Genomic DNA, 20,667 nt, shown 5'->3' on the forward strand with positions numbered 1-20,667 from the left:
TGTTTTCTACGGCCATTTAAGCGTGATTTATGCTTGCCGCATCTGCAAGGGTCGTAAGTGTCTGCACAGACAAAGTGACGTCACATCATCATGCACGGCCCTTCGCAGGGATTCCATGCAGGAGGATTTCGCCTGTCCGTGCACATCTACATTTTTCGAACCACATGGACGGGGATGGGTGGAGAAATGGAGAACTTTTGGTAAACGTTTGGATCTTTTACACGGAGTATGTGCACTGTATATGTAGTTTAGCTGCCCGCAAAATTAAAAAAAACATGATATTTGAACCATGTACCTAAATTAATCAAATAATAAAGCATGATTTGCTTCAAAAAAAGGAAAACAAAATAGTCTAAACTGGGTCTGTGACAGTTAATGCTCCAGGAGGAAATGAATATTGTAAATCCAATAGGAAGTTTTAATAATGGGAAAATAGAATTAATTGCATGATTGAAAAACAAAAACAAAAAAATCTCTCTTGGCCATTTTTCATGCAATTTTGAGACGGTCCCTAACTTTCACTCCTCTATTACTACTCCTATTATTAAGTCGTGCTCGGTGCCAGGCTTCAATAGAAGATGATGAGATAAAAACAACTCCTGTGCAACATCATTTTCATCCTCCACTGCACAAATAATCTGATGAAGAATGATGAAAAGTTATTAAGGATGAACCTCAGTGTTTTTAGCCCACAGCCTATATGTTTATTATTGTTGTATGTTTCTATATGTGCATTTGGGCACAATGTAAAGTCCTGCTGCTTTGCGTGCAGCAGTGTGTGTTTGATGTGATGTGACGTCTTTTGATCTGACTGAACTATGACTTTGAGAAGAAGTGGTGTGACGTTTGTGGCAAATTACGACGGAAAATAAATATAAATATTTCTGCAAAAAATGTGGATGCTGTTCATATCTGTTCTGTTCAGAGCACATTATCTGTATAATGTTTGTTTACAGCCATCCACACAGATGAACTTCTATTTATGAGTCTGCCTGAATACACTGAACAAGATAAAGATGTAGATGCTCTGATTATTATATATAGCAGTCACTCTGCTGTTGTGGACACATGTGTTTTGCTTTCCATCTGTGAATGTTATACATCAAGTTTTCCAGATGCTTTGTAATTCTTAACAGAGCGGAGCGAGTATGACGCTCATCTGCCGCTCTTCCTCGAGCGTGTCTACATTTTCTCAAATTGACGTCAGTTGCAAAAATAGACGGAAATGCATTCAGAATATAGAAGTGTTGCTCTCATTAAAATAGACCCTACAGGCACGGCACTGTATGTTCGAAGAGAAAAAAATCATTACTTTGGACACAGTGAGCAATGATTTGAAGGGAATATAATGAAAAAAAACGCATGTAAACAACAAAGACAAACAAGCCTGGCAGCTGATTAACAACAGCAGTGTTAACAGAAGGAAGAAATAATCTTTGAAGGTTAAATGCTGCAGGTCAGTCTTACCCTGTGTTTGCAGCCGGCGTCTTTGAAGGGGCAGAGAACGAGCGCGCTGCCGCAGTTGTCCTTAACATGGTTAGCCAGATCCTCCCGGGCGATGTTGGGTGTGCCGCACTGGTTTGGGCACTGGACAGGAAACCGAGGGCAGTGGTACTGGTGGTTCTGCAGAGGAGTCAGGGATGGTGTTAATGTGTGCACTGCTGACCGACAGCATGAGTGATAAGAACACAAACTGCGCAGCAGGGTCGCAGATTAATGGCTGCACAGGGAGACATGTCCTTGAAAGTTAAAAAAATATATACGTGTGGAATTAAAAATGAGGCTTCAAAAATAGACAAGAAAAGATGGAAAACAACTTATCATGCAGCCTGAAGCCACAGAACATTACTGGGAACATGCTGCCAATAACATGCAAATCTGGAAATCAGTGTAATAAAACACTCGTAGAAAAAGGACTAGAGCTGAAGCAATTAACTGAAGTGCAGATAATTAATTGGCAGGTAATTTGATAATTCATTAATTGTCTTTTTTGTTGTTGCTTTTCCTTTTCTTAAATTACAGTAAACTGAATGTGTTTTCTCTATTTTCTGATGTTTTACACAAAAAGATTCATAGAGAAAATAATCAGGGCTGCAACTATTCAGTTCAGTTCAGTTCAGCTTTATTGTACCACTCGGGTGGAATTAGGTTTGCAGCCACGATAAGCCATGCAGTCCACATGAAAACAAATCATAACAATAGAAAACAGACAATACAAGATCTCGATAAAAAAAGGACGTCCCACCAATTCTAATGTAAAGTGCAGAAGCAACAGACGATGGCTTATGATGAGTCAATCTCTAACGGTTATATTCATATATATATATATATCTTTTAGTCTCTTCTTGATTAATCAGTTAATCATTCTGTCTATAAAATGTCAGAAAAAGTGAAAAATTCTAAGGTTTTGTTTCGTTTGACCAACAGTCCAAAACCCCAAAGTATTCAATTTACAATAATAATACATGAAGTAATAATAGTATATAATAATATGAAGTCTAAAAGAATACCCACACATTATATCAGGAGGCAAAATGATGTTGAAATGAAATGACTAGGGATGAAAGCAACATCCTAAATGCATTGTAAAACACTTTGTGTCCAAGATCAGGTTATTATCTTGGCCCCAAATGTGGGGGAGGTTAGAGTGACACTGGCTGCCCGGCCTCTGGCCAGATGTGCACAGAGGCAGGTGCTTCAAAACAGCAGCTCACACTAACATCCAGCTACCACAGGACAGGGGGAAAACTGGAAACCCTCTACGAGCCACATGCAGGACGGATGACGGGTACAGTGATACTGACAGGAGTCACATTTTGGGAAAGACTGACTCAATCATGCCAAATATAACTAAGTTATTTCATTAATAAGACGTAATTTAAGCATTCTGATGGTAAACTTTGTGAGAAACCAACCTGGATTGTGTCGAAGACAAACTCCTTGCCGCAGTACTTGCAGGGCTGCGTGCGTTTGGGACACTCGGCCAGGCCGTGTTGGGACAGCAGACGCCGCATCATCCTCGCCCCGCACTTGTTCTCACAGTAAACACTCTCCTGAGGACACACACCCTGGTGGTTCTGGGAAAGAGAGAGGAAACACCTGATTACAATTCAGAGCAGGGTTATAAAGTCAACACATGTGATACTGTAGATACAGTAGGTGTTACTGCATTTTAATGAGGAAAATATATTTCCTTTTTATTATTAGATTTTTCGAAAAGCATTGGAGCTGCAGGTCAACTTTTGACTTGTCTATGATGAATGTGATTTCAAACAGTAAGAAAGAACTAATATAAAGTAAGTATAACTATAACTATACTGTATCTCATAATGAGATGTTTATTGATGGATATTGGACATCAATACTTTCAGTACCACCTAAAATACGTCAGTAAAAATCAAGTGTTTTCTGTTGGACACATTTATAATCTTGTTTTCTTATTGTTTAATCAAATATTGCCTGATTTAAATAGAAATTCAATTTATGCTATGTTGTGGGTCTTGCCGATAAACCAAATGTATCAAATTACTGACATTTTGAAACTTTTACTACCTTCAATTTACTCTGATGGCTTTTTAATAAATAAATAGTCGGCATTCCTTGTAGTCAAATCCGTCTAGAAATTCAGAAAATGTATTAATCCATCCAGACTAACATAAAATGTAAGCCGGCATGACAAAGGAAATGTCATGTACCAATGTGTTTTCAAAATAATCATCACTATATATATATTGTGGTTGAAACGATTGTGACAATTTATTGCGATATAAATTTAGATTTTTTTTTTTTGTACTTCTACATTATGCTGCAGATTTGTAAGGAATGACACTTTAAGAAGTTTGCCTAATTTTCTTCAATGAAAAGAGTTTTGTAGAAGATGTATTTATGCTAAGCAAAGTACCGTATTTACAAGAGTATCACTTAAGTACTGGTACTGAAACTCAAGTATAGAGCTGTTACAATTAGTCTAATCGAAAACTAATCAGAAGCTATTTGGATTACAGATTAATCATTTTTTTCTTGCAAAACCATCAACCATTCTCCGTTTGCAGCGTCTCAAATTTGAGGATTTGCTGTTTTTCACTTGTTTTATATTACTGAATTGAATATCTTTGGGTTTTAGAGACATCACCTTGGACTCTAGGAAATTTAAATGTATTTTATAATTTTTTTAAAATTAGTTTCACAGTTTTATAGACTAAACGAACCATCGTTCGATTGGGAAAATAATCTGCAGATTAATCATTAACGAAAATAATGATTTGGCAGTGGTATTGAAAGGTTTAGGATGATACACAGTTGTAAACATGAGTGAGTAATTCCAATGTAAGGGCCTAAAGGTGGATGAATACCCCTGTATCTGTGTGCAGAGTGGGGACCGTGTGGGCCAGTGTAAACAGAGGAGGGGCGGTGGAAATGACAGAGGTGTTAGTGAGGAGACTCTGAGGTACTTCAGGTCGCTCGCTGAGGAAAACACATTCAGCATGAAAGACCCAGTCAAAGCTTCTTTCCTTCTGCCAACACACGTGTTATTTCAAAACAGACCGACACACGTGCATTAGTCTCTCCTGCTGCTTCTCACAAAGACGTCTTTCATATAGGCATGGAAATTATGCGGAGTCACTCTGGGTTGTTTGCGTCAAGCTCCCGCCAAGTTATAGCAAGAAAATAATAAAATAAATACAGGTTTGGAGTTGGTGTTTACCTCGTAGGCTTCGCCGGTGAACTCGCTGCCACAGAACTCGCACTTGACCTTGCGCTTGGGGCAGTCGTGCTGCAGGTGGTCGGGCAAGTCGCGGCGCGTCAGCTTGACGGAGCAGCGGTTGGGGCAGGGTATCACATTGAAGGCGCAGGTGGAGAAGTGGCCCTGAAGGGAGACACAACAACACACACACGTTAGGAAAGTCACGAGTGTTTGATAAGGCAGCAGAGATAAAATAAATATGGAGGGAAACGTATGAGAGGATATTGAAGCTTCTCACCTGCAGCTGCTTCATCTGGCCGGTCCAGCGGCAGCCCTCCTCGCTGTGGATGCAGCGGATGGGCAGCGCCAGGATCTGCTGCTCCAGCTCTGGGTCCGGGTAGATCTGGAGAAGACAAGCAGGACGAGGTCAGTGTAGCTGTGGCAGGACAGGTCAGCATTTAACCAATAAAAAATAAAATAAAAAATGAAAACTTATGAAGTTGAAATCCGGGGTTTTCAAAATGTGCATGAAAAGCTGACATTTTGGAGTAACACAGGACGATTTGATTGGATTATTCATGTCACATATAAAAATATTGCCTAGTGCAGATGTTTATATTTATCTATTTATTTGCACACACATGAAACTTCATAAAATCCAGATAAAAATAAGAAATGTGACAGGAGAGGTCAAGGAGCCACATGCTTATAAAACGGACCTCCCCTCAACGTGACGAAAAAAAGAAAAGAAAAGAAAATGAAGCTAATATACATACACACGTCAAGAATTAATTACACATCATGAACTAAATGCGGTGACAATTTCATTTAAAATGTTCTAAGGCAGCGCTCTTGATTATGTGTATTTTTACATTCCATATCTTTACACCACGATATCTGAGGGAGATCTCTATATCTCTATCCATCTATCTATCACATTGAACTCCTTCTAAAACCAGAAAGGGTTAGTTTTACTTTACTGTTTATTAAAAGGTATAATATGCAGGAATTTAAAAAAAAAAAAAACACAATGTATAGACTGATACAAAAGAAAATCCCTCTCTATCATCCCACTAGAAGTGTGTGGTGGTGTTGTATTTGCAGTGACCCTGCAGCCCTCTGCCTGTATTATCTCTTTTCTTCTTATTTTGCTGTGTCTGGGACATTTCTGGGCTTCGTAACGTTCCATTTCTCGGATTCACTGCTTTGTTCTCACTAACGCTGTTCCCTCTCTTCACTCACTCCCTCCCTCGCTGGTTGAGCCAAGGAGGAGGGGGGAAACTTTGAATGGCGTGTGTTTACCACCACCAACCGACAACTTTTACATATTATGCCTTTTAAACAAACAAGATACATTGTGTACGCAAGTCAGGTCGGCGTATTTATTAACTGTGGACAAAGCCAGGCTAACTGCTCCATTAACACTCCATCTGGGAATAAATACGGAAGCAACAACGTCAGTGATGACGGCGGGAATATCTCAACGCTGATAAACTTTCGGGGAGTATGTATATGTTGTTACACACCACTTATATGATGAATGTTTTTGATACACATGCTTTAATGAAAAACTGAAATACTTTTAACCTTGCATACTGTAGCAAATGTCATGCTAATAGGCCTACCTTTTCACCTTGTATAAAATGTATAATATCCTGACTACTAAATGTTACCATTTACTATTAGTGAATGTCATTTGCTTCATTATAAGTTGTCTTTCAATCAAACATTAAGATATAAGTGGAAAAAACTGTTCAAAAAACATTATAGACATGACCACTGACTATTTGTGTAACGATTTAGCCACAAATTCACATACTGACCATATACGGTCCAGCCATGTACTCGGTTTTGACCGAGTGTTGTTTACAATGAGGGTAGCATGTTGGTTTCTACATCAAATCATGTAAGACTGAATGTTGAGCTACAGACACAAACACACACACTGGAAAATCAAACTCTTGAGATTGTGCTAGAAAACTGCAGCAGTGAGTTGACCCGGCCGCTGCAGTGATAATGAGTTAGTTTATTGGACCTTTGAGAGAGACGGGGGGAGCAGAGGAAAAGATTTATTTTTCCTCGGTCACTGAGCGATGGGGATGAGTCAGTTTTCTGCCCAAACACCCCAAATCCTCCCCTACAGTACACCGTCCTGCGGATTTACAGCTCTGCTCTGCTTCCCCAACCCCCAACCCCCCATGCTGTCACACGAGCAGAGCACTGGTCAAACAAGAAAAGCCACTTCCTCAAAATGTCACAACAGCCCTCTAAACAAATAACAGCTCAGCAACAGCCCGACCGCGCTCACGTGACTCTGCAACCCAAACACGGGAGAGCCGTCGCCTTCAAATTAAAAGTTAATTTGGAAAATAATCTTCACTTATCTCACTCATTGATTCTGTGTTAGGGGGATGGATGCCAAACTAAATAAGTGTGTATTAACCTGTTAAATATGCTCTACAGAAGCAGATCTATCCAACATTAAAACAGATGCTTGACTTGCTGCACTTTCACAGTAGACGATTTTTTTTTTTTTTGCTGCCATAATCACATTCTTTCAGGAGAGGCAAATGAGAAAAAAAAAATCCTCTAAAGCAAATTGAAACACTCTCTCATTGTTCCAGTCTTGGAATCTGCAGGGAGACGGCAATAATGACCTTTTAATAACTTAGTCCCAGGCAGATCGGGGGGGGGGGGGTTAAGCTCTTTGGAGCTCCAACTTGGGGGTTTACTCTGTCTGGTTTAGCCATTGTTACTCACACACTACTACGACTACTACTACTATGACTAAAGCAGCAGCACAATCCTTTAATGACTGCAACACTCGAGGTTGTGTTTGTGCACGTTTTCTGAAGGACGGTGTGCAGCGAACGCTACAATAACCCTGACAGTAGACCACCAGGACGGGGTAATTTGCAGGCGACTGGGAGCCTTGGTAAATAACAACGTCTGACAGGTGTGCCATGAGCACATCCTTCCCGTGGGGAGTCCCTGCTATTACAGGCGCCTTCATCGCTCTCAGCCCAGCATGCAGACCTGCAGTGCTGCAGCTCCGGGTTAATGGCTCGGCGGCTAATTCAAGCTAATGCTAACTGGATGCATGGGAGAATTACATACAGAGGATTTCTTTCAATCGATGCCAAAAGCTGCTCAGACGCAGGGACGATCATCAACCAGTCTCTCATGCATAGTTCAGAATTAAGCCCTTATCCTTTTGTTGCACTCGCTCCCTTTACAATGGGGATATCTCGTGTGAGAGAGACATCCTCTTACTCTGAATACAGTTAGTCACTATCTTTTTTTCCCCCGCGGGCACAATCTGATTAACCTCCTTTAATAAACAAAGAGTTCATTTGAAATGTAGATACAGTTTTCCTTTCTTCTGTGTGAGATATATTTGGGGGAAAAGATCAACTGTCTTTCCACTGTAATGAAATGAAATGCAACCACTGACTCTGGGTTAAGGATTATTGCTTGTATGTAATCCAGAGATTCACTCGTGCAAATGTTCAGTTTTTTTTTTTATTGTAACACTTTAAAGTCAAAAGTCAGCATCCTAAAATAGATTTTTTTGATCTCATATCCCAACTATATCTAGATTTATTGTGGCAGGATTATATTTATGTCACTATCTGACCAGCCTGTTTCCTCTCTGATTTGCATTTTTTCCTGGTTGGACTCGTTTATTTACACCAGTATGTTAAATATGTTTCTGTTATTTCTGCCAAATCTTAAATCACTTATCAGAAAGCCTTTTCTTAAATTTTAGCAATGCTTTTAACCTGTTTTGGTTTTATTGTTGTTATTGTTTTACTGTTTTATTTTGTGTTCCACTTTTAAATTGTTCTGGTATTCAACTATGTTATCCTTTTTAGCCATGCTAGCACTAGCAGCATGGCTCCAGGGATGGCAATGTAGGTCTGTCAGTCGGTCCACCACTTTGGTCCAGACTGAAATATATCTCTCTACAACTACTGGATTGATTTCCATGAAATTTTAATCAGATATTCATGGTTCCCAGAGGATGAGTCCTTTATGATTTTGGTGATCCTCTGACCTTTCCTATAGTGCCACCACGAGGTTAACATTTGTGGTCCTACTGGATGGATTGCCATGAAATTTGGTACAGACATTCATGTCCCCCCTATTGTTACGACCCCGAGGTCGTATGAACATTTATTTCTGTATTCTGTGTATGTGCTGTAATGTGCTCTGTGCTGGATCCTTTTGTTTTGTTTTGTTCTCTCTCTCTCTCTCTCTCTGTGATGTGTGTGTGATGAGCTGCAGGTAAGCTTGGCAAGGTGGCTGATTGGGTGTAGGTGTGTAGATTGATCCAGGGAGCTGATTGGTTCCAGCCTCAAGACACCGATTCAAAAGGCCGGTTTCCCTCAGTCCCAGCGGGCTCTCCTTTCATATAGAGCACCTTTAACATCAGCATGTTAGCATGCTGACATTAGTATTTAGCTCAAAGCAAAACTGTGTCAGAGTGTAGCCTCACAGAGCTGCTGGCATGGCTGTAGTAGAGTGAAAAAGGTGTGTTGTGAGAGTGTTAATCGTACCTTGGCATAGTCCAACGGCAGCTGGTCCTCCGGACACTTGAAGACTCCCTCACTACAACAAAACAACAGAAAAGTTTGGTTATTATTTGAATCACTCCAAGTCAAAGATGACTGCAGACAAAAACTGTTTGCGAGCATCTCAACGTGGACAATCAGCCATTTTTAAAATCACATTCAGCATTCAGTGAGATTAATAACTCTGACCCTGACTGAAAACAACCGGAGCTAAAGCGCAGTCTGTAAGAGCAGCGTTGCATTGCCTTTAGTTTTATCCTCTTTATTCTCTAGTGAAGTTCTCTGACTCATCACACTGTATGACATACGAGCACACGCTGCACAATAAAGTCAGATCTTTGAGCTTCTGGCTTTAATGACATCGGCTCTTTCATCTTCTCCCCCTCAGAGGTCTCAGAATGTTTGCACAGATTTGTATTACAACAGACGACAAAACTACAAGTTGTAGCCTGACTGTTTATTTATAAAGAGATGATTGATGATCCACTTCCTAGCTACTTTTATAGATTCTCTCACAGATTAGAGTTAATTTTTGACCTTGTTTTGCAGCCTAGATAACAATGAGCTAGTTCCAACAGGCTTCTGTTTTCCTGACAATAAAGCAGTGCAAGCCTCGCCTTCATGCTCGAGGCTCTTCCTCAGGAAAAACATTTGCTGATCTGCTTGTGCGAGAGAGTGGGAAGAGTTTTTTGTTCTTTTCCTAATTTTTCTCCTCCAGCAGTTTAACCCATAATAATACTTTTATATCAGGCCCCCGTTCATTATTTGTGGCGCCACAGAGGAGCCCTCACTGGCCTGTTTTAGGGCCAGATGAGCGAGTGCCATGGCTCATTAGGACGTCCCTACCCTGATGTCATCATGAAATATTCACTCTTGTAAATAATGGAGGCAGCAGCCGCTAGGGGTGAGCTGCTACACAGAATCTAAGCTTGCAGCTGCAAAGCAAAACCAGCCAGACACACAAAGGTTACTTAAAAAACACAGAAAAGGCAATCGGTGGCTGATCTCTTGAGATGTCAGCGGTGTCACGACTGTCTCGGGCCCCCTGCTGTTCCTGGATCAGAGATGCTCGCACAGACTGTCCTCATTTCCAGGTCTACTATTTTGATAAACGCTTTAGTCATTTCAACATTCATTAATTCCAGCTTCTCCTATTCGCTGCTTTTTTCTGTTTTGTGTAATAGTAAACTAACACATTTGGGTTTTAGACTTGGTCGTACAAAACAAGACATTTAAAGGCGCTCAATAGTAAATTCAGAGCATTTCTATAGAGTGCCCCAGGGATGACGTGTTTGTCAACAAAGCACAGAGAAGCTCAGATTACAACACACACAGAGGGAGAGCAACTTCATTCTCTGCTCAGGTAGACATTACTCCTGTAGATCATCACATAGAAAAAGATGCTGCTATATTAATGCTCTGAATATCATATAATATGATATCAACTTGGGATTGTGGGAATCTGTGAAAGGCATTTTGATATTTTCTAGACCAAACGATTTATTGCTTGATCGGTTGATGATGAAAATAATCTTTAGCTCCAGCTCTTAAATACAAATTTGTTTTGTTTTTCACATGCAATCTACTGGAACTGCAGACAACAGAGATGCACGGAAATGTGTTTTTGTTCAAAAGTCACAAGCCCTGAAGCTTGATCTGACCTCCCGTGCAAAGAGGCCCCTCATAGCCCCCGACCATGCCTAAATTACGTTTGAACTAATTAAGGGCCAACAGTGTGCAAACAGTCCAGTGTTTGCCCCTTGGTGCTTTAATGTGGTTGGCTGCAGTGTCACCTGACCGCGGCCCCCAGAGGCACAGCGACATGTGACAGGACGGGAGTGCATGTGTGCTTCGTCCCGTCTACCCAGCTGCTATGAAACCAGGGAGTGTGCTGCTGACGGGGGGGGATGGGAGCAGAGGTTAGGCCTGAGATGGAGGGAGGGTTGATGAAAAGGGGGTGGAGGAGGGAGGTTAATGCATGACGAGACAGCAGTAATTCTCCTCCATTAGGGTCACTGTGTCAGCAGGGAGCTGGAGACCAATTAACAAGCCACAAAGGGCTGTAAAAGAGGGTCAATCGATTAGAGGCTAGGAGAGCCCAGTCAGCATCTCACGTGTAGTGTGAAATCATTTACAGTACTCATCGCCATCACCGAGGAACCGTCCCGCACCGTGGAGTATAGAGAGCACCACAACCACGCAGCGAGAGGAGATGGGAAGCGACAGGCTCTCAGCTCCGGACAGGGGACAGCCAGAGGCCCCGTCCAGCTCGGGCCCCGTATCTGACGCACAGAGAGGAGACAGGCGAAAAGAGCCAAGTCACAGACTGTCAGGATAATTCCTCCCCTGGTCGCAGAGAAGCTCCCGCAGCCACACATTCATGTGTTCGGGCCCCACTGCTGATAATACCGCTCGACTCTCTTGGTCGCTTTCGAGTCGAACTCGCTGCGGCGTTGTGACAGCGCATTAGCAGAGAAAGGTTGGGCTGATGTGGAACGCAGCTCCAGTTCAATTACATCCATCTTCTCCGACTATTGAGGGTTTTCTCGAAGAGACTAGAGAGCAGCATGACCAAGAAAAACTGAATATCACAAATAGGGCTTGTTTTTCAAATATATCGATTCATTATTTTGTCCATAACCAAAGATTCTCAGTTCACAATGATTAAAAAAATAGAATTACCGCCTCGCGGTTGTATACTTCCGTCAACCAGTCAAGTAGCAGATTACATCCATGTCTGTCCAAAATCTTATCACTTCATCATTTTATCCTGTTAGACATTTGTGTGAAATTAGCATATGAATTCTTGAGTTATGGCCAAAAGTGTGTTTTGTGAGGTCACAGTGACCTTGACCTTTGACCTCCAAAAACTCATCAGTTCATCCTTGACTCCCAGTGGACGTTTGTGCCAAATGTGAAGAAATACCGTCAAGGCGTTCCTGAGATATCACGTTCACGAGAATGGGATGGATGTGAGGTCACAGTGACCTTGACCTTTGACCTTCAAAATCTAATCAATTCATCCTTGACTCCCAGTGGACGTTTGTGCCAAATGTGAAGAAATACCCTCAAGGCGTTCCCGAGATATTGCGTCACTAGAATTGTATGGACGGACGGACAAACTGAAAACATAATGCTTCCGGTGTCTATAAGGTAACCCACGATCTGGGAAACTCTCACGAGATGGTTAAGGTTAAGCATTGATCTTGAATAGTTAAGGTTAGGATAGGTCGTCGGGCAGCGAGTCTCGCAAGAGTTTTTGCAAATTTGCGGGTTACCTTCTAGACACGACTTCGGTGCGGAGGCAAAATCAGAAAAGCAGCAAATATTCAAAAAAGCTGCACAAGTCTAATGAATGTTTTGCATTTTTAGCCACACTGGTGGCTTTAAATTAGCAACTGTTAGCCTGCTTACATCCTAAACCAAGATGGTGAACATAGTAAACATTAGCTGCTAAACATCAGCATGTTAGCATTATCATTGTGATCACAATGTTAGCATTTAGCATAAAGTCACAGGGCTGCTGGCATGGCTGTAGACTCAGAGTCTTTCACTTGTCAGTTGCTTGATGTAACATTTAAGAGATTATCAGAATTGTTTTCCAATTAATTTCGCTGTTGATCAACTAATTCATTGACTAATCTTTTCCACTCTAATCAAAAATTGGACTCATCGTTTGAATCGCTTCTGAAAATGATTAGTTGATTAACAAATTAAACGACAGAAAACAATGTTGTTGATAATTGATTCGCTCTTTAGGTCATTTATTAGGCCAAAAAAAGCCAGGCGTTTGTTGATCCCAGCTCCTCAAATGTGACAATTTGCTCTTTTATATGTTTAAAACATTTGGGGATTTTGGGCCGTTGGTCAGACAAATCAAGCAATCTGAAGATGTCACCTTGGGCCCTGGATGAATCGTAGAAAGAGAGGTTGAACAGTAGGCATAATAATCGTTAGCTGCAGCCCTAATGCAGTCATTAAAAGAATAAACATGACAGTTACACAAAGCCCAAAGGGAAAACTCCTTTGTGTACATCCTTGCAAGTGGGAACTTGCGCCTGACAAACAGCCAGCCTCTTTTAAAAACAACTTTCCCACAAACAGTTTTCTACCACAGATCTCTGACCACAGTTCACACCCTCGTGTGTGAACATCCAGGCTGAGAGGCCGATAAACAAGTGTTTCAGTGTCGCGCTGGGATGTCGCAGGGGAGCAGCTTAAGACCGGACAGCAGACAGTATAATACAATCACCTCATTAAAATTTCATCGCCTCCTTCTGTCCACTCGTACCGTGAGAGCGGCCGAGGCTCTACAGCTGCTCCGCTGAGGAGACGATCATGTTTAAATCACCTCAAATTCACTGTCAGACGAGGACACGCGCGTTATCACGTCGTGTTAGCTCGTAGGAAACACATTCACCCCCTCTGCAGGTGAAACGCACCCACTAGTCAAACCCCATCATTGTCTCGGACCTTAAATCCCTCTCCCCTCTTATTGCCCCCCTCTCAAATCTTCTTTTCAGTCGCAGATTACACAGCCATCCATTCATCCGGCCGATACCACGAGGACAGCCGTCACAACATGCTTCGTCACTCTGCGCACGGCTCCTGACAGGCAGACGGTGAGAAGTACAAATCCCTCAGGTTTAATCTCACCGGTGCAGAGAGGAGGGTTTGTTTTTTTTCCCAAGCGACAGCGACCAGGCTGCAGGCCACACAGAGCGGGCATGTTGGTGACAGTAACCTTGAAACCTGCTCTATATTAACTAACCGAGAGAGTCCTAAACAAACCTCCCTGTGTTTGCCATTGCAGAGGGCAGGGCTGTCGAGACACACTAAACAAACTAAATCAAAAGCATGAGGCCTTTGGAGAGAGCAAGTCTGCAGCACATTAACACTCTAAACAGACCTCTGTCACACAAGCTATTTTCTCAGATAGCACCGACTGAACTGCCCGCTTATCTCCAGTTGGAGCTCACCACCAGCTTTCATGTTCATCCTCGTGCTAAACCCTTTTTGTCTTTTCAAGTTATAACCGGGATTAACTTTTATATACACAAACAAAACCTTAAATTCCACCAGCGCCCTCCGTTCGGGCTCTCAGTCTCACAGCGGAAACCAAACTCCCCGCTTCTCCTCTCAGGAAGTTGAAGAGAGAACAGGAATTTTGTTTTATCTCAGATAGAGTTCCTATAATCCCCCCAAATCCATCTGGTTTTCAGTCTGTGTGTGTAAGACTTTGTGCACTCATGACTTCTCTCTTCTGAGCCCCCTTTTTGAACAATAATGAGTTCAGATATTCTGGAGACATTACAGAGTGGTATTCTTCCATGTATTATCAGTTTTAGAAAGCTAACCGCCTGCTGGCTACAGCTTCATATTTGCCGTACACACACGAGAGAGAGGTATCAAGCTTCTCATCTAACTCTCAGCTAGGAAGCGAATAAGTGCATTTCCCAGAATGACAAACTATTTCTTTAATTGTTGGTGCCTTAAACTACACAGAACAGAACCAACACTGTCCTGCAAAGAGGAGATGAAATATTTTAGCTGCATTGCATTAACTAAATGATATATGAATAAGAGACAAAGCCGATTAATAAAATCAACCAGAATGCAACTTGTAGTATGGAAACAGATCTTTGAGATCACTGTAACCACTTCCACACTATACTAACATATAAAGTACTGTATAAACTCTGTCCTAATACTCATAGTATATACTGTATGTAGACTAAATAAACTGTCATTTAGTGTAGAAGAAATCAGAGTCTGCTGTTCTGTACTGACATTAAAATGATGTATGATGCGTGACTTTGGACAGCTACTGCCACTTTAATTATGGAAACTTCACGGAGACAAAGCTAAATGTTTTTCCAAAGATTTAATAGATTACTTTTATGTTTTCCCAGCTGTCCCTGGAGCTGTCTCACCACAACCCACAATTTGTTCTAATTTCTTCCAAGTGAAAATTGAAGATCTTCCTGTGAGTTTCTGTTGCTCAAGCAATTTGGAACAATATATGCAGCGGAGGATAATACCGATTTAGCGTGTGTACTGTTGTCTTTCTGTACAGTTAATTGTGTCAGTCGCACAGTATGTATGTAGGCTGTGCTGCTTCTTAAACCAACTCCATCCTTGGAACAACGTGTTCTCACTACGTGTACTTTAAAGCTACAGAAGGTGTTTGGCCTGCAGAAGCTCTTCCTCTCATCTTCACGACTAGCTGGATTAACGCCCTAGTGTGAGCCGTCGGCGCTGACTAAAGTGGCCCCTAAACGAGGTCGAGTGACGGGGGCCGAGGCCGGGTGGTGTTTCCACCTGTGGAACCTGATACGCCGCAGAGCGTAGAGAGCTCCCTTCGCCCACGGCTGATTTGGCTCTGGTTTATCTGAAAAGGGAGGAGCATCTCCTACTTTCACCGAGTGTGATGACACACCCGCCCACAGGTGGATCGACTGCTCCTTCACAGGCTTTCTGTGTGGGACATCCACAGAGAGCGATGCTGTGACAGCTTCTTGTGTGGGATTTAATACCTACAAAATAAGCTGTCCATACCTGTGGTTTGCTAGAGATTACATTGTGTATAATAAACCCTCTGATGTTTGAGGCGACATTCTTCTCTGCTACTTCTAATAGGAAGGCGACGCTAATGTCTATGGACAAGTCACCTTATAACAGCAACGTACATGATCGGACCGACTGAGTTCAGAAGAGTTCGTTTGACACCGAGCTCGGCCTGTTGGTCATCTCATCCAATATGTACGACACCAAAATCACCAAATCTCTGTCTTCAGTATAGCTTATACGTGCTCATGCTGTAAAATATATAGACAACTACTGTACTATTATCCAATGCATGAAGAGAGGAGCTGAAATGACGTCAATTAGTCAAACTATGTTAATAATCGATTCATCGCTTAAGACGTTTTTAAGTAAAAAAATATTTCTTTGTTTAAGCTTCTGTAAATAACACTGTTTTATGTCAGTAAATTTAATATTTTTGTGTTTTGGACCCGTTGTCGGACAAAACAAGACATCTGATGACGTCACGTTGGGCTCTTGAAAAATCATTTTAAACGTTTTCTGATGGTACATCACCCAAACAATTAATATAGAAGATAATCAGCAGATTAACCGTTTATCAAAATAATCGTTAGATGCAGCCCTATATAAAGTAGGGCTGTGTATTGGCAAGAATCTGGCGATACAATATGTATCATGATACAGGGGTATAGGGGCTTCAATATATTGCGATATATCGCGATACTGTAAACAAGGCGATATATTGCAATTTTTTAAATCTAATTTTAGGAAAACTGTCATTGTATAAAGAATTTTTTTACGCAATCAGTGTAACATCCAACATCATAGCACTACTTGGAGAGGGCACATACACTGAGAAGGCACATATCGTTACAAATGAAATAAAGTATTGACTATTCATTAAAAATGTATACAGTGTTTTTGAGAATACAGTATCACAAAACATAATATTCTAATACTCAATATTTTCTTACATCCCTAATATTAAGTATCTGACGGTTTTTCGGACAAAACAAAGCAAGATAGATACAAAATCTAGCAGGATAAGAGACTTCTTTTTGTATAGCTTATTATTGTCCTTCCAGCACCCAGCAAAGCCTTTCAGCAGGTTAAACAGTGGATACTTAAATACTCTTTTCTGTTTTATGGGACTGGTATAACCTGCCGTCCTCCTATGATTTTACTTATATTTATGGAGGTCAACTGTGTGCTTAATCTTGTTCCAATCTGCTCTGTCCTGACTTTGTAAAATACAAATGTCTTTAATTACTGACCATATTTCACCAAACACAGATTCTGATGAATATTAGTCCGGTGTGATTTACGATTTTACGAGCAGCTAATAGAGCTATCCGTTTAGCAGAAAGTCAGTAAATCTGAGTGAAACAGACTTAATTCATTATATGAATTCTGCAAAAAGCAGAACAAAGAAGAACAGGGACAAATTCTTAAATTTATCCAGACACCACAATAATCCCTTAAAAATATTTTCACACTAAGATTTTTTATTTCAGGAACCTGTTTGTTGGGTTTAGTAGAAGCCTGTCCAGGAATATGACACCTGTAAAATCCCATCCGACCTCCTCTGCTGGTCTCTAACAGCCACTGGCAGCTGTTTCATATGAAGTAACAATGGCTGACAGTCTGCAGGTCATGGTCATCAACGAGACAGAAATAAATTACATCTGACTCCGTGTTAGACATCCCTAAAAAGACAGGCGGAAAATTAAACCGCTTCCAATGGTGATTACACGTATATTCATTTACTGTAAATCAAGCTGTGCTGAACTTTATAGTGCAGTTTCAAATCTCTATTTTACGCTGCCTTTTCTAGACGAATGCTTTTTTTTTTTTTATTCTGTTGCTTTGCCAAAGCAGGAAAAAAATGATGCAAGTGGAAGAAAGGCACTACTACGAGAGTGTGTGTGTATGTGTGTGTGTGGGTGGATGTCTGGCCTCTTTCCCTGGCTTCATCTCCAGCACCCCATGTAACACACTCACCGGGACCGAATGTGGACCAAGATAGAAAAACCATTTAAAAGGATGGTTTTACTATGAGCTACACTGACACTACCTCCAAAACGTGAACAAAAGAAAGCACATCTTGCTGCTTTCGCTTCCTGTCTTTTGTACAATGTTCCTATGCAGAGATAATTTTGGAGATCCTGACGGTCAGGACACCTGAGGCCACGCTTGCTCATGCCGTCATCGCTTATGTAATGATATTCATTTCTCCTTGCAGTTCACCTCACCGTGCTGACATTTGTGAGCACAAGCCATCTGTGAGCGAGTTCACGCAGCTATAAAAGCGTCCAAAGGTTAACAAATTCTCAGTTTGTTTCTCTTAAATGTCAGCTTTGCAGTGGCACCGGCCACAGATAAAGAAGTAATCTTACTGCATACTGTATGTTGTTTTAAGGACTCTGATGGAGCTTATTTGTATTTTAACCAGACGACAACACAACATTTTTGGGGGGTTATCCTTAATAATAATGGCAAGAGACTGTTGAAGAGATAAGGAAAATCCCAGATAATCTTATGACACAAAACATATTTTGGATTTGAACCCGTTAACCTGTTTATATTTTTGACACTTACTGTTAATCTGTTTATATTTATGACATCTGTTTACATTTCTGGTATTGTATACATTTAGTTTTTGCACCTTATTGATAATCTTTATTATTTATATTTTATTATTTATATACTTTGCACTGCAACTGCTGCACAACAATTTCCGTCAGGGTAAATAAAAGTATTATTTATTAGTATTTATAATTACTACAATTTTATAGTAATTTTAGTTACTATTAACATGTGTCAAGAAATATTTTATCTATAATTTTATTCATCCTATTTTGACGCTTTGAATCGCATGTTTCTTGTGTAAATTGTCTTAACATTGTATTGTGTGTACCCTTTGTGTGAAGCACCTTGAGATTTCGCTGTATTTTAAAGTGTGCTATATAAATTAAACTTCACTATTATTATCATTACCTTTATACACACATAAGGGCTTGGTAGAACATAATTATGTTATTGCTTTATTACAGTATGTTCAGACCTACATTCCCTGGACGGAAATACTTTGCTTGTGTGATTATAAAAAGTAGCTCCGAGAAGCTGGCGAGGCGAAATCAAACAGTCGCTTTGAATTTGTGAGCAATTAATACGATGACTCATCAAATTGCCTGTGGTGCAGCTTAGAAAAACACCATGCCATGATAGCAAAGCGTAAAGGAAAGAGCCACCTGCCAGAGGACGAGCTGGCTACAAAGACAGAGCGCGAGGAAGGAAGGAAGGAAGGATGGGTGAATGGATGGAGGGAGGGTCAGAGGGAGGAGGAGCAGCCATCTGCAGGCTGAACGCAAGCCTGCGAGATGCCATAATCCATCCTTAAGTGTGAGGAGGGGAGACAGCGCTTAGAAGTATTTATAATCCCCTTGCACTGTCTCCTTCCATCAGTGTGATCGGGCTCTGACATGGAGTCTTTATCAGAGAGGGGAGGGTTATAACATGAAATGCTAATCCAGCTTGTTTTAGTTTGCTTCTGTTGACTTAATGAATTTATAGCAACTCAAGTTGTGCAGGTCTTCCTCTTAACTCGCACCTATGATATTATGAATTTGGAAGAATTGTATGAGATTTTGGGACAGCAATTATTTGCTACCGGGAGTTAGATGAGATGATTGACACCACTCTCATGTCTGTCAAAAAGTAGAGAAGGAAACTCCAGTTGTTTGTTTTGCTGCCGCCATTTTGGACTGAAAATGCTTATTATATTTTTTATTGTTCAATACAGACCATTTCGGTAGAATATGACAACAGAATAGAAATCATTTTTTAGTTTTACATTTGTACAGCACTTTTTAGGCGGGCATTTTATTGTCGTCCGGTAGTCGCGTTCAGCCCAAAATGACGGAAGTGTAGCTTTGCTGCTGGGTGCTGATGTTGCAATGCAACGATCACTTGACTTTATGTCTGTACGGGAAACCGCTCTGTCCCAAGATAACAATATTCGCCTACCAGCACCTCTTAATTAACAAGTTACATTTTGTGTCTGTTAAATATGAAAGACTGGAAACAGCTAGTCTGGCTCTATATGAAGGTTTTGATACAGATCAGCCAAAACAAACAAGATATAACTTGTGAATTAGTGAGCTAGAGGAAGTGGTTATAGCTTTGAATAGAGCCAGGCTAGCTGTTTACCCTTGATTCAAGTCTTTGTGCTCAACTAAGCTAACCGGCGGCTGACTGTAGGTTCATACTTGGCAGACGTCTAAATGGTAAAGCTAACAGTCAGCTAGCTTAGCTGAGCACAAAGACTGGAAACAGTTATCCTGGCTCTGTCCAAAAGTGACAAAATGTCTCTAAAGATCACCAATTAACACCGTATATCACCTTTTTTTAATTTGTACAAAAACTGAAGTGTAAAAACAAACAAACAAGCTGGAGTCAAGCTATATCGTATCTTATATCTGAGCTGTTTCCAATCTTTATGCTTAGCAGCAGTCTTTGTGCTTAGAGTTAGATGAGAAAGTCGATGCCACATGGTATCAATCTTCTCATCTAACTTTTGGCAAGAAAGAAAATAAGCACATTTCCTGAAATGTAGAACAATTTCTTAATCACCCCGTTGAAAGAACTGCTTGACATGGTATGGATTTCGGTCTCAGTTAGGCAGTTTCATAGCCATAGGCCTACGGATTGGCAGGCGATCAAGTAAATAAAACAGCAAATGTAATAGAATGCTGTAGGATCTTTTGTTTTCCTGGTCGATTTCATCCGCCAGATTATACGCTGTATGCAGGAGGTACAGGAAAATCAATCCACTTTCATTAACTGCTGCTGATCTGGGTGCAG

The 20,667-nt window shown here is 41.0% G+C and overlaps 1 protein-coding gene across 1 annotated transcript in view; it reads right to left on the reverse strand.

Annotated features, from left to right (window-relative positions):
* The window catches only part of traf4a (tnf receptor-associated factor 4a), a 46,604-nt gene that overhangs the window by 4,076 nt on the left and 21,861 nt on the right, over window positions 1-20,667 (reverse strand). Inside the window, exons 2-6 of the mRNA XM_074639941.1 lie at window positions 9,244-9,295; window positions 4,983-5,087; window positions 4,706-4,867; window positions 2,916-3,077; window positions 1,468-1,623 (exon numbers count right to left, since the gene is read on the reverse strand). Of these exons, the coding sequence (XP_074496042.1) occupies window positions 1,468-1,623; window positions 2,916-3,077; window positions 4,706-4,867; window positions 4,983-5,087; window positions 9,244-9,295 (637 nt within the window). The remainder of the gene's footprint in view (window positions 1-1,467; window positions 1,624-2,915; window positions 3,078-4,705; window positions 4,868-4,982; window positions 5,088-9,243; window positions 9,296-20,667) is intronic.

Source organism: Sebastes fasciatus, chromosome 7, assembly GCF_043250625.1.
Source record: "Sebastes fasciatus isolate fSebFas1 chromosome 7, fSebFas1.pri, whole genome shotgun sequence".
Taxonomy (NCBI): Eukaryota; Metazoa; Chordata; class Actinopteri; order Perciformes; family Sebastidae; genus Sebastes; species Sebastes fasciatus.